Source organism: Podarcis melisellensis (assembly GCF_964234715.1).
Source record: "Podarcis melisellensis genome assembly, chromosome: 14".
NCBI lineage: Eukaryota > Metazoa > Chordata > Lepidosauria > Squamata > Lacertidae > Podarcis > Podarcis melisellensis.
In genome coordinates, this window is record NC_138546.1 from 6289959 (window position 1) to 6304298 (window position 14340).

The 14340-nt window shown below is 49.0% G+C and overlaps 1 protein-coding gene across 6 annotated transcripts in view; it reads left to right on the forward strand.

Annotated features, from left to right (window-relative positions):
* LLGL1 (LLGL scribble cell polarity complex component 1) overlaps window positions 1–14340 on the forward strand; it is a 79594-nt gene that overhangs the window by 35214 nt on the left and 30040 nt on the right. For 4 of the 6 annotated variants that reach the window (XM_081889093.1, XM_081889094.1, XM_081889097.1 and 1 more), the window contains exons 3-4: window positions 12121–12202; window positions 12794–12924. In XM_081889093.1, coding sequence (XP_081745219.1) covers window positions 12121–12202; window positions 12794–12924 — 213 coding nt within the window. The remainder of the gene's footprint in view (window positions 1–12120; window positions 12203–12793; window positions 12925–14340) is intronic. The other 2 variants (XM_081889095.1, XM_081889096.1) reach the window with 1 other exon arrangement.

Below are 14340 nucleotides of genomic sequence, written 5' to 3' on the forward strand. Positions count from 1 at the left end.
AGCCATTGGTTCAAGTCCTAGCCTCCAGAGCTGGAGAAAACGAGCTTGCTCCACCTTCTACATGACAGCCCTTGAGATATTTGAAGATGGCTCTCATCTCCTCTTGGTCTTCTCTTATCCTGGCTAAACGTACCAGGCTCCTTCGACCGTTCCTCATAAGGCTTGGTTTCCCTGGATCCTTTTGGCCAACCTCCTCCACACACGTTCTTAGATCTTTCAGCCTAACCTACCTTGCAAGGTCGTAAGGAGGATAAAGCAAAACGCACTGTGGGTGCATGCACAGTTCCTTGGAGGAGAGGCAGGAGATAGATGTTAACACGGGCCAAACGCCCAGTAAAATTAAGTTAGTTTTGTGCTGCATTCTTTAATCTTTGCAAATAAAGCTTCTTTCCGGCGTCTGAGATGTGAGGATGTGCCTGATAGTTTTTGACAGATGTGCTGTGGACCCTCCTTCCTTGGAGGTTTCTAAGCAGAGGCTGGATGGCTGTCTGCCATGGATGCTTTGGCTGAGATTCCTGCATTGCAGCGGGCTGGACTAGATGACCCTCAGGGGTCCCTTCCATCTCTATGATTCTGCGATCATGTCTGATCCAAGGTCCTACAACAAGCTTCATGGCTCAGAAATCACTACATTTTAGCTGCCTTCCTCGGGTGGGTGGGCGGTTGGGTGCAGGGTGCTCGTTCTGTTTGACGTCTGATTCAAGCAACAGCTGGCCCTGTGCCTGTCTATTTAAATGCAGGTCTTAAAATGGCCAAACTCCAGTGGAAAAAAACACACAGATACGCAACTATTTTTACAGACCTGCTGTCGTGTGCAGTTAGAGAAACCTCCCGTCTCACAGCACAATGCAAGCTCCCTCTGCCTCCCTTCCTTCAGACACACGTTGTGTTTACATAGGTAGGCTATCATTCCGGGACCACAATCCTATAGATAGCAATGGGCCATCATAGCCCCCTCTTTTTTTTTTTTTTTGCTATGGGGATGTGGCTTGGAATCACCTCTTGCAACTCTCTGTCTTCTCCTTACCTTATTAGGGGAACCCAAAATGTAAAGCGGGACGCGGTTGGCGCTGTGGGTTAAACCACAGAGCCTAAGGCTTGCCAATCAGAAGGTCGGCGGTTCAAATCCCCGCGACGGGGTGAGCTCCCGTCTTTCGGTCCCAGCTCCTGCCAACCTAGCAGTTCAAATGCACGTCAAAGTGCAAGTAGATAAATAGGTACCACTCCAGCGGGAAGGTAAACGGCGTTTCTGTGCGCTGCTCTGGTTCGCCAGAAGAGGCTTAGTCATGCTGGCCACATGACCTGGAAGCTGTACGCTGGCTTCCTCGGCAAATAGAGCGAGATGAGCGCCGCAACCCCAGAGTTGGTCATGACTGGACCTAATGGTCGGGTCCCCCTTTACCTTTTAAAATGTAAAGCAGCCTCACGTATCCCACCCATTCGGAAACTTTGGGGAGTATTGCAATGCAAGAGATGGCATACACACAAAGTCCTGGCTGGGGAGGTGTAAGAGGACTTCCTGTTGCGATTTCCTGGAAAGCAACCTTGAATTAATTTTGGAAATGCTACTCCCGCTCTCGAGGGCCATCTCCCAAAAGCTGAAAATGCAGGAGAGTCGGGTCGGAGAGCAGGAGCAAGCTATGTCGGAGTGCCGGCTCCAGACCCCCCCCCCCAGCAATCAATACCACTCTGCTCGCAGAGGCATGACACCAGTGCGTGAAAGCTTGCACAGCAAGATTTCTGCATTTCACAACAAGGTCACAGCTGCCCAGGGGAGATGAGAGGGAAATTGGCAAGAGGACGATGACACCCTCAAACAGTCCTGCCAACAGATTCATTTGCATGCCCTGGGTGGGGTTGCACACACATGCAGGCGCACAAAAACCCGAAGGAGCAGGTTTGCAATAGGGCTGGGATATGTGTGTGTGTGTGTGTGTGTACACACACACACACACACACACACACACATATATATAGTCCAAAAGTGAACTCTGTATTGTGATACCGGTTTTGTCATTTTGGACCCGGGAATATACCGCAAATCGTGAGTGTGTGTTCTGATGCTCCACAGCAGGGGTTAGGAAACTCGGGGCCCTCCAGACCTCTCTCTGTGGCCCTTGTGAGTCTCCCAGGTCACATGCATGCTCACCATCCCAGCTGCATGCCCTCAGTGAATGCTTTGGACCAGCCGAAATGTTCCCCTGAGCTGCACTGATGCCTTGTGTCTGCCCGGGTGGAGGATGGAGAAACAATTGTATGTGTGCGTAGATACCGCACAGTTTGGCTGGCATGTAGCCTTTTTTTTGGTTTTTGTTTCTGTAGCTCCGCCCACTTTTGCCTCTGGCCCCACCCACCACCGGCATGTGCTTGCCCCCCAAGGTCACCAACAGGAAATGTGGGCTTTGAGCTTCCCTGCCACTGCCATGGAATAAGCCCGGCTCTGCCATTGCCCTCTGGACATCTGGCCTCCCAGGTGCTGCTGCTGCTGCTTCTTCCCAGCCTCCATTCATTCCCTTTGGAAGCCAGCGCTCTTGTCTTTGCCCTGCTGGAATGAATGGCTATGGCAAAGCTGTGAATCCCATCCATTGTCTTGTGTTCTTTGTGTGGCTTTTCTGTGTGTGTGTGTGTGTGAGAGAGAGAGAGAGAGAGAGAGAGAGAGAGAGAGAGAGGGAGAGGGAGACAGAGACTGAGACCAGGGCAACATAGAAAGTGCATCCCTAAAAAAACCTGCTTAGATGTTTGAAAATTTAGCCAGCCCTTTCTCTCAAAAAAAAGGAAGAGAAAAAGAAAGCCAGTTTTTGTTTTTTTAAAAATGGTACTATAACTTGTTTATGAAGTAATAGTTTTGGGTTTGTTTGTTTTTTAAAAAAGTAAAGTATCTGGAAAAAATCAAAAGAATAGAGATAAAAGGAATGTACTCCCATAACCCTTTCTTAACTACTATTGTTTATATTATTTAATATGAACACTGCATGGAAATTTATGGCTGTACTGTAATGTAAAATTACAGTTTTTGTGCTGTTCTGCCAAATGGAAAGGAAAGGTGAAAAAATACCGTTCAGCAGGGAACTCTTTTCAGACCAAAGGGCACCTTCCATCTACCTCAATACAGTGGTACCTTGGGTTACATACGCTTCAGGTTACAGACGCTTCAGGTTACAGACTCCGCCAACCCAGAAATAGTGCTTCAGGTTAAGAACTTTGCTTCAGGATGAGAACAGAAATCGCACGGCGGCACAGCAGCAGCGGGAGGCCCCATTAGCTAAAGTGGTGCTTCAGGTTAAGAACAGTTTCAGGTTAAGAACGGACCTCTGGAACAAATTAAGTAAGAGGTACCACAGCGACAGGCAACTACTCTCTGGTGGGATCTTTCCAAACCATCCCTGAATCTGGGACCTCCTGCATGCCAGGTTGCGCCCCCTCAGGATTTTGTGCCCTAGGCCACGGGCCCCACCACCACCACGCTACGCCACTGTGCCAAATCCACGCATGCTTTAACCTTGGGACTTTTGATTGTGGGACCTGGGAGCCAGAGGAAGCTGGAGTCTCTTTTTGGTGAGGCTTAGGCCTTACCCAACTCGTTCTCCTCACTCCTCCTCTCCCTGCTGCCTGTCAGCTCCTGAATTTCTGCTGCAGAAGTCTTTGAGCAGGATCCCCGCCTGCAAGTTTAGGCCCACGGCCAGCTTGGGGTGCATCTGAAACCCTCTTTGCTCCTGGCATCCTCTGGCTTCCCTTTGCAGAAATTGTAACCGCAGCGAGCGAGGCTTGCAGCGCATGCTAGAATTCTGCCTCTGCAGCAATCTCTGGGTCCCTCCCTCTCGTTTTAGCAAGGCACTTTTTATTCCTGGTGCACCAAGAGGCCTCTCCTAGAACCCTGCACACTCCCTTTCACCGAGTCTTCCTTTCTTTGCCCCTTTTGTAAGAGTTCACAAAGGGGGTGGGCGTCCTCCAGTGAAAAGCACCGCTTAGTTAACGCCTGGTTGCTGAACCACTTAATCCTTGAACTGGTTTGGTTTCAAGTCGGAAACCAGAATCAACCCTCCCCTTCCCTCTCCTTATTCGCCCCCGCGTACATATGGAAGGTTTCATTTTTGCGTTTTGTGTGTGGGAGGAATTTATCCAACCTTTCTTCTAAGTGTTTTATTTTCGTTCCGTTTGCATACTGCCCTTCAATAAAGCAATCAAGTCAGATTGGATTGCAAACCGGAGAGTAAAAATACAATAAAGGCCATGGAGGAACCCGCAAGCGGAAGAATAAACGGAGCGGTAAAAAATCCATGCAGGTGTCGGAAGACCCTGGAAAATAGAAACCTGTGCCAAGGAATGAGAGGGACATTCAAGAAAGGGGCAGGCAATCAACCCACCCTAGCAAGAGGCTTCAATAAAGAGGCGTCTAGATTATAACATGTGGATTAAAACGACCCTTTAGCACTTATTCTCCTATGTTTCCCCACTGCCAGAGCTTAGATTGTAGGCTGTTCAGGGCAGAGACCCTTCTCTATGGGCAGTCTATTCTGGAGTAGATCAGTTGAAACCAATGAAGTTACTTTGATGCATGGATTTCGGTGGGTCTCCACAAACACGTACTCATGGTTAATAATAATAATATAAATACAGTGGTACCTCGGGTTACATACGCTTCAGGTTACATACGCTTCAGGTTACACACTCCGCTAACCCAGAAACAGTGCTTCAGCTTAAGAACTTTGCTTCAGGATAAGAACAGAAATCGGGCTCCGGCGGTAGCAGGAGGCCCCATTAGCTAAAGTGGTGCTTCAGGTTAAGAACAGTTTCAGGTTAAGAACGGACCTCCGGAACGAATTAAGTACATAACCTGTGGTACCACTGTAAATAAATAAATTTATACCCCACCCTTGTGGCTGGGTTTCCCCAGCAGCTCTCGGCAGCTCCCAACCTAATATTAAAAACACAATATCTCTCTATTTGCATTGTTTGGTAAATTGCCATAGGCCAATAGCATCTACTTGCGAGTCAAGTTCAAGGTCCTTGTATTAATTGACCAAGCCCTGAACAACTTAGGTCCAGGGTAGCTCAGGGACTGCCCAAACACTTATATCCAGTATGGTTTCAAATTGGGTGGGGGACCGTTTGTGAGATTCCTGCATTGCAGGGGGCTGGACTAGATGACTCACGGGTCCCTTCCAGCTCTACAATTCCAATATTTCTATCCCATCTCAATCACTGAGCCAGCTTGCCAGTGCGTCATTCCTCCCCCGAGTTGGTGTGGCTCATTTGACACCAAGAAGAAACCGAGCCTTTAATGATGTCGACTTAGTCTTGTGGAACTCTCTGCCAATGGAAATTCAACAGAAATCTTCTGTTTCAACTTTTAAACGCCTGCTGAAAACATTTCTGCTCGGCCTGTGCAAGCCATTAGCAATACATTGTTCCACAATGGTTAATTGATGTCTGTGTTTAACTTCCTAAATATGTTTTTTACTGCAATATTATACATATTTTTGTTGTGATTTAAAAAAAACGAAATAGCAGTATACAGTGGTACCTCGGGTTACAGACGCTTCAGATTACAGACGCTTCAGGTTACAGACTCCGCTAACCCAGAAATAGTACCTCGGGTTAAGAACTTTGCTTCAGGGTGAGAACAGAAATCGCACAGTGGTGGCGCAGTGGCAGCAGGAGGCCCTATTAGGTAAAGTAGTACCTCAGGTTAAGAACAGTTTCAGGTTAAGAACGGACCTCCAGAACGAATTTAGTTCTTAACCCGAGGTACCGCTGTATAAAGGTAAAGGTAAAGGTCCCCTCGCCCGTGCGGGCCAGTCTTCACAGAGTCTAGGGTTGTGCGCTCATCTCTAGAGGCCGGGAGCCGGCGCCGTCCGCAGACACTTCCGGGTCACGTGGCCAGTGTGACATCGCTGCTCTGGCGAGCCTGCACCAGCGCAGCACACGGAACGCCGTTTACCTTCCCGCTATAAAGCGGTACCTATTTATCTACTTGCACTTTAAGAGTGCTTTCGAACTGCTAGGTGGGCAGGAGCTGGGACCGAAAGACGGGAGCTCACCCCGCCGCGGGGATTCGAACCGCCGACCATACGATTGGCAAGTCCTAGGCACTGTGGTTTTACCCACAGCGCCACCCGCGTCCTGATACCACTGTATAGACATTTTTAAAATAAAATAAAATGGCAATATACTAAGACTCCGAAGGAAAAACTAAAGGGGAGATCTTTGGGATACATGGCCGGTCAGTTAAAGAATGCAAGTTGGGCAGCTCCATTTGCAGTTCTAAAACATCTGTAAGGCACCCAGTTGGGGAAGGCTGTGGTAAGTAATGGTTGGTTAGCTATGGTTTGTTTTTGTCTTGTGAACCATGGTTTGCCATGATCTCTGTAACCAACAGCCTCACTTAACTGTGGTTTGTTTAGCCATCCTGGGCCGGGTGCTCACCAACCTAAAGAGACGAAAGACAAATTAAGCTTTGAAGAAACAAGCCATTGTTTGATCACCTTGTTGGCTGAGCCCGAACCATGGTTGGCACGAATCACGGTGCGGTATTATGCGCAAACGCAGTCCGTATGCGTAGGCCTCTTCCATCTGTCAGCTGTTTGTTTTCTTTCCTTCCCTAAAGCCAGCGGATGTGCACAGTTTGCCTGTTTGGCTGACCTGCTGGTGGGCTTGAAATGTTTGGATCCAGATGGGGCATTGCAGCTTTCCCCCCCTCCTGCCGCCCAACAGTGACACATCAGAGCCCCTTGGAGAGCTTTTAAAGACTGTTTCTCGTCACTTGGCAGCTCTTTGCTAAATATTAGCAGCTTTATGGCTGGTGGGTCCCTGTGGCTTTCGAGCCGTTGCCAGAGAGATGTTGAAAAACATCTCCAGTCTGTCTCCCACCAGCGAGGAATCTCTGTCCATCTGTTTTAACCCAGTGAATGGCAGACACTCTGGGGAGAATTAGGAGTCTTTATCCAGAAGACCATCCCCTCTTTAATTCCAGACAACGAAAAAGGAATTATCCTGTGCTGACCTAGTCGCGCCTTGGAGTTGCTGCCTTACTCTTTATTTCTGCACCAAATCTTCCACATGTACACCATGCAAAAGCACCATGTGAAGCACTCTTAGAATCATGGACTTGTAGAGCTGGAAAGGTTGCCAAAGGTCATCTAGTCCAACCCCGTGCGATGCAGGAATATGCAGCTGTCCCGTACGGGGAATCAAATCTGCAACCTTGGCATCAGTAGAGCACCCTGCTCTAACCAACAGGGCTAACTGCTTCAAACAGCCACGGTTTCCCCCAAAGGATTCTGGGAGCTGTAGTTTACTGGGTGCCTTTGTGCTTACTCTCACCCTGTTTTCCTTCAGAATTGTGATGCACGCACAAATCCTGTTCGTTAACAACCGTTTGGAGCAGGAGGCAACAAAGCCCAGCATTTGAATCGAGCCAATTCTGGGGTGGGTTTTTTGTTTTTGTTTTATTGCAGCTGTAAATCTCAAAAAGCATTTCGCCCAATAAAACGAAGCTAATCCGCCTTGCGGCGGCGGCTGCCTTAGCGTTTAGGATGGGCACTGTGTGTGTGCTGGGGGTTAGCAGGAAACGCCAGACGTCTCTTGGTCTGAGCCTTTATAAGGAGAGGGATAATGCTCCCCATAGCATCTGCATGAGATCACGGACTTTCCTTTTGGACCCGGTTGACCCGATGGCAACACTGCCTTTTCAGGGTGCTGGTTTGCTACGGATTGTGCCCTCTGCAGTTATTGTGTCCTTTGGTGGCTGATCTTTTGCAGAAAAACCTCTGTTGTATTGAGCGTGCATGGAATCGACTGTAAAAGTGCCATCATAACGAGGATAGATTAATTATGGGGCATGCATTGCGCTGGTTGGGACGCGGGTGGCGCTGTGGGTTAAACCACAGAGCCTAGGACTTGCCAATCAGAAGGTCGGCGGTTCAAATCCCCGCGATGGGGTGAGCTCCCGTTGCTCAGTCCCTGCTCCTGCCCACCTAGCAGTTCGAAAGCACGTCAAAGTGCAAGTAGATAAATAGGTACCGCTCTGGCGGGAAGGTAAACGGCGTTTCCGTGCGCTGCTCTGGTTCGCCAGAAGCGGCTTAGTCCTGCTGGCCTCATGACCCGGAAGCTGTACGCCGGCTCCCTCGGCCAATAAAGTGAGATGAGCACCGCAACCCCAGAGTCGGCCACGACTGGACCTAATGGTCAGGGGTCCCTTTGTTTTGGTCTGCTGACCCACATGTATGATGCTCCTTGTAGAACCATAAAGTTGGAAGGAACCACAAAGGTCATCTAGTCCAGCCCTCTTGCAATGTAGGAATCTCTTGCCCAACGTGGGACTCAAACCCACGACCCTGAGATTAAGAGTCTCATTTTCTACCGACTGAGCTATCCAAGAGGCTCTCTTCTTCTTCAAAGCTCTTTGCTTGTGTTTAAGCTGGACATCATAATTTTATAAGGCCTCATCCACATCATGCATTTAAAGCAGTTTCACACCACTTTAAGCAGTCCTGGCTTTTCCCCAAAGAATTCTGGGAACTGTAGTTTGCTAAGCATGCTGAAAGTTTTTCGGAGATCCTCATTCCCCTCCCAGAGCTACAACCTCAAGAGTGGTTTAATGATCAGGGGATTCTGGGAATTTAATGATCAGGGGATTCTGGGAATTTAATGATCAGGGGATTCTGGGAATTTAATGATCAGGGGATTCTGGGAATTGGGGTTCTTTGAGGACTGCAGCCCATTTCCTCCCCTCCTATAAACTCTCAGCCTCTTAACAAACTACAGTTCCCATAATTCATTGGGGGAAGCCGTGGCAGGAAGAAAGTATTTTCAGATAAAAAGGTATCTCAGCTTGCAAGCTCGTTGTCCAAACACCTGGAAATCCAGCTTCATTTATTGAACTGATACTTGTTATACCCTTAACTGGTCCTGATGCCCTGCAGGCATCAGAGAAACCTGAACTGGACAAACTGATCTGTGCTTTGCACCCGAGAAGTGGCAGCTGGAACACCTCTGAGCGTACACAGAGTGCCTTTTCCTCTCTTGCTCCTGAACAGCCTCAGTTGGTTCCTTCATCCTTGGGGCCAGGGGATGTGGCTATAGGGCAGACTTCCTACCAGGACTGTCTGGGGTAGGCATAGGCAAACTCCGGCCCTCCAGATGTTTGGGTCTACAATTCCCATCACCCCTAGCAAACAGGATCAGTGGTCAGGGATGATGGGAGTTGTAGTCCCAAACATCTGGAGGGCCGGAGTTTGCCTTTGCCTGGTCGGGGGGGGGGAAGCCAAAATTTTAAGCAATCCACGCTACCCTAGGGCATGCATGGGGGGTGGAGAGATGAACCCGTGAGAAAGTTCAGGGGTTCTTGCAGCCCCGCTGCCGCTAATGCTATTGTTCTTACTTAAAGAAGCAGCGCCTAATTGCAGCCCTGGACTGCCTATCAGGGAGAAGACATGGGGAGGATCAAGGATTTTTATAATGTAGTGACTCTCATCTCTTTCTGCTCTTTCCCTGCTGCCTGAGCCCCTTTCAAGACCCCGAACTTTCCTGTAGCCAGGCCAGCTTGAGACGAAACTTCTTTTGGTGGGTGGGGAAGGTGCGATTATAATATAATAATATAATAAAAATATAATAATATATGTATTATGTGGAGGATCTGGGTTGTACAGAGAACTTTACTGTAAAAGGGTCAGAGGGAAGTTTTTTTTGGCTCAAAAACTTACAAATTGTATGCCAGGGTTGCATCCATGCTCCCTATGAAAAACACAGTAAGGGTGATATCCAGCCCCCTCATCCCACCAGCATGGAAATTCCTGTTCAGTGCGACTTGCCCATACTCAAATCTTCTCCTGTGGGTTTGGAGACCCCTAAAACAAATTTAAGAGGTGCACAGGGGAGGAGAGGGGGGAAAAGTCCTCTTCTGCAAGTGGAAATCTTTGCACTGGTAAGGCGGTTACTTGATGCTGCGTGCAGGCCTTTTTACGGGCTCCCGTGAGCTCAGTGCACCCATCCGCCGAGAAGGGAGCCTGTCGTGTCTCTGAATGATCCCCTGCTTTGGCATTCGCCTCCCTCCAAGTCAGCTGCTGATGGGTGTGTGGCATGGTTAGAAATTAGCCGGGCGCCAGGTGCGTTTTGCGACTAGATCGGGTCCAGTTGCGACCACGTGGAGATCTCTGGATGCCAGGGTAGCGACAGAGGTCCCCATCTGGCTAGCTCCTCCAGTTTTCTTAAGCAGCTTAATTATTGCATTTTTATCCCACCTGTATGTCCAAGGGTTACATGGTCGTCCCCCCTCATGAATCCCTACGATGACAGCCTCTGGGAGGTAGGTTAAGAGGCTGGTGTGTGGCTGTGTGATCACACAATGCAGTTATTTCGTGGGGGGGAACCCACCCCCATTCAGAGGAGGCTTCTTTCGTCTCTGTATGATCCCTCGTTCTCACCTTGCACTCTTTGAATCCACCTGTTATGGGTGATTTGTGATCCATTCTCGCCTGGTTCGTGGACCAGCGGAACAACCTGCCTTGACCTTCTGGACGTGCCTAAAAGCTAGAGGGCAGGTTGAGTCCCTGTCCAAAACGCGTCCTTCAAAATCCAGGCCAGAGAGAGAACCGTTGAATTCTCCCATCTGTGCACGGTTCGCTGCTCTGAAATGTGTGCCGCCGTCGCTTGCGGAGCAGAGAGCTGGCCCGGCTCTTTGAAAACTAGGTCACCATCAACATGGAAAACAAAAGCAACAATTTCGTGCCTGCGAGTGAAAGGAGAACTGCAATGTGGGACAAGAGTGCAGGGCCCATGTCTACGCCACGTTGAAAGCAGCAACGGCTAGCAACTCTGAAGCAGAAAACTTGGTTCAAAGATCCAAATTATTCCCCAAGAAAATGCAGCTCCTGTAGAAATGGTGCTAATTGTGCTAACGCTCTTCTGGTTCCTTTCCTTTCATGCCTTTGCGATGTTTGAACTGCTTTGCGTAATGTTTTTTGTTTTGCTTGCTTGGGGAAATTCAGGGATCTGCAGCTTCTTCTCAGTCTGTCCACCTTCAGCTTCTGAGATGAACAGACCTTGCTCTCCCCCAAATAAACCTTCCAATTTCAAGAAACTTGCTTTGCGTGTCCTCGTTTTTAAAGCAAGAGCTCACCCTTCCTGGGAAGCTGGGCTTTGCTTCTACTTCTGTAATAATAATAGTAATAAAAATCATAATTATTATAATTGCTGGTGCTATTAACTAACTGACCTTCACCCTGAGGTTGCAGTATGGGTGACACCATTAGAACACAATATTAAAAACAGTCTAAACCAGGGGTCAGCAAACTTTTTTCAGCAGGAGGCCGGTCCACTGTCCCTCAGACCTTGGGGGGGGGTGACTATATTTGAAAAGGAAAAAAAAAAAAACGAATGCCTCTGCCCCACAAATAACCCAAAGATGCATTTAAAATAGAAGGACACATTCTACTAATGTAAAAACACGCTGATTCCCGGACCGTCCACGGGCCAGATTTAGAAGGCGATTGGGCCGGATCCGGCCCCCGGGCCTTAGTTTGCCTACCCATGGTCTGAACCAAGTTACAATCACAGAATGGAGCTGGGTCCTAAAATCAAAAGCCAGAGTGCCAAGGTATGTATTCAGCATTCTCCAGAATCTGGATAGTGAAGGTGCCCAGTGCATCTCTGTGGGGAAGGAGTTCCACATCTTAGGGGCTGCCACAGAGAAGGCCCTGTCCCGGGGTGCCACCACCCCAAATCTCTGAGGGAGGTGCAGCTGTTTTGCTGTTTGCCACCCCGGGTTCTATCAGGAGGAAGGGCAGGAGCGGCGTTTAATAAAGAGTGTTTGCTGCCACAAGCAATTGTCAGCGTCTACTACTTCCAACGGGTAAATGTAGCCTCCTTGTTCAGGAGCAGTCTATCTCCAAATAACCAATACCTGCAGCAGTTGGGAGAAGCCTGTAGCCTTCACAACTTGGACTTCCCATGGGGGCATCCAGTTGCCCTCTGCCTGAAGCAAGCTGCTCTTTGAGCTGTTCCAGCAGGGCTCTCTCTGATACAGGTAATGCGCAGTTGGGGAGGAAGGGGCCTGGTAGAAGCTTGGATTGCAGCTCTTCCCGTGTCTCTCTCTCTTCCTTGACTCTGTGCTTGCCTCAGATACGGAGCTCCTGGCGTGGAATTCACAGGCCTACATAGGGAAACGGCGACGGTCACCCAGATGCACTTTCTACCTGGACAGGTAAAAGAACCGCATCTTTTGGTCCCACCTTGATGCTGCCCGCAGGTTGATACCCCCTGCCTGTCAGTATTAGGCAGCTGCCTGCATTGTATTGTTTTTGACCCCATTGGGAACTTTTCTGGGGGGTGGGGGGATGCAAAGTCAAAACATTGAAACGGCAGAGCAGGCCAGTTTCTCAAAGACAATCGAGAATAATAGTGCCTGTCTTGTATCTCAGGTTTTACAAATGCTAGGAACTTAATTGGAGTGCCGTTAAAGAGGGGAAAGGCAGCAAAAAGCCCAGAAGAGAATTTGTGGTGCCCAACTTAAGATGGCTTTAAAAGATTAGACAAATCTGTGTCTAATGGCTGTCAGCGGCTACTCGCCATAATGGCTGTGCTCTGCCAACACGGTCAGAGTCAGCAGTGCTTCCTAACACCAGTTGCAGGAACTTGCCCTTGTGCTCAGATCCTGCTTGTAGACTTGGCACAGACATCTGGTTGTCCTCTGGGAAAAGGGGGTGCTAGCATATAAATGGGCCATTGGCCTGAGCTAGCCAGCTCGTCTTCTGTTCTTAACTACACACTTAGATGGGTTTCCTTTCTTTTCCAGGGCCGGCTGCTGTCTCTCCTTGACGACAACACCCTCCACCTCTGGGAGATTTACCAGAAAGATGGCTACTCTCACTTGGAGGAGACCCATAGCTATGTCCTCCCCGGACGTCCAGGGTTCGACACCGCTAAGTACTCATTGCTTGCTTGCCTCCTTTTTCCTCCTTTTTGGGGCGCTGTGGGTTCTTGGGAGATGATCCCCTGTGAAGATGCAGGGACCGCTTTTGCGATCTCATAGATTACTCAGCATCTAGAGGATCCCTCCTTTCCTTCTTAGCCGCCACCTGCCTTTCTGCTTCGTAAGCTGTCTCCCAGTGCCGGCTCTGCTGTTAGACAAAGCGTGGCAGCTCCTAAGCTCCCCAAGATCATTCGCCTCTATTGAGAGTAGGGCTGGACAATACCTGTTTTTCAACATTGCGATATATCACCAGCTAAACATCGCAATATCATAGAATCATAGAGTTGGAAGAGACCACAAGGGCCATCGAGTCCAACCCCCTGCCAAGCAGGAAACACTATCAGAGCACTCCTGACATATGGTTGTCAAGCCTCTGCTTAAAGACCTCCAAAGAAGGAGACTCCAGCACACTCCTTGGCAGCAAATTCCACTGTCAAACAGCTCTTACTGTCAGGAAGTTCTTCCTAATGTTTAGGTGGAATCTTCTTTCTTGTAGTTTGGAACCATTGCTCCGTGTCCGCTTCTCTGGAGCAGCAGAAAACAACCTTTCTCCCTCCTCTATGTGACATCCTTTTATATATTTGAACATGGCTATCATATCACCCCTTAACCTCCTCTTCTCCAGGCTAAACATGCCCAGCTCCCTTAGCCGTTCCTCATAAGGCATCGTACATTCGTACCTTGGTTTTCGAACAGTTTAGTTCTCAAACGTTTTGGCTCCCGAACGCTGCAAACCTGGAAGTTAGTGTTCCAGTTTGCGGACTATTTTTGGAAGCTGAACGTCTGACAGGCCTGCTCTTTGGTTTCCGAAGATTTTGGAAGTCGAATGGACTTCCGGAACGGATTCCATTCAACTTCTGTGGTACGACTGTACTGATATCTAAGGGTGGAGCTATGTAGAGATTTTGGCTGGCTTTCCTCCCATCGTGATTTTTGCATAGCACACACAATCACATTATGATTCGTGATGTATTGCCAGGTCAAAAATTATGAAACCGTTATCACAATATGGATTTTAATTGGTTTTGGACGATATATCGCCCAGCCCTAGTTGAGAGTATATGCTACATGGTCACCCCCCCAGCCTTGAAATTATCTGTGGGTGCAGTGGGGACAGCTGACCCATCAACAGCGGCCAAGTGAGAGTCATCTTCCAGTCCGATTGGACTCTGTACATGGAATACAGCTGACGCATCATTGTGTCCTTTGCCTTGGTTGGTGGCAGAACCGCCTCGGCTCAGTATAACCAAAGTAGCGTCTCCACCCTCATCGTTCTGCCCGGACACTGAGGTCCAGCTCATTGGGCCTTCTGGTGGTTCCCTCGCTGTGAGAAGCAAGGTTACAGGGAACCAGGCAGAGGGCCTTCTCGG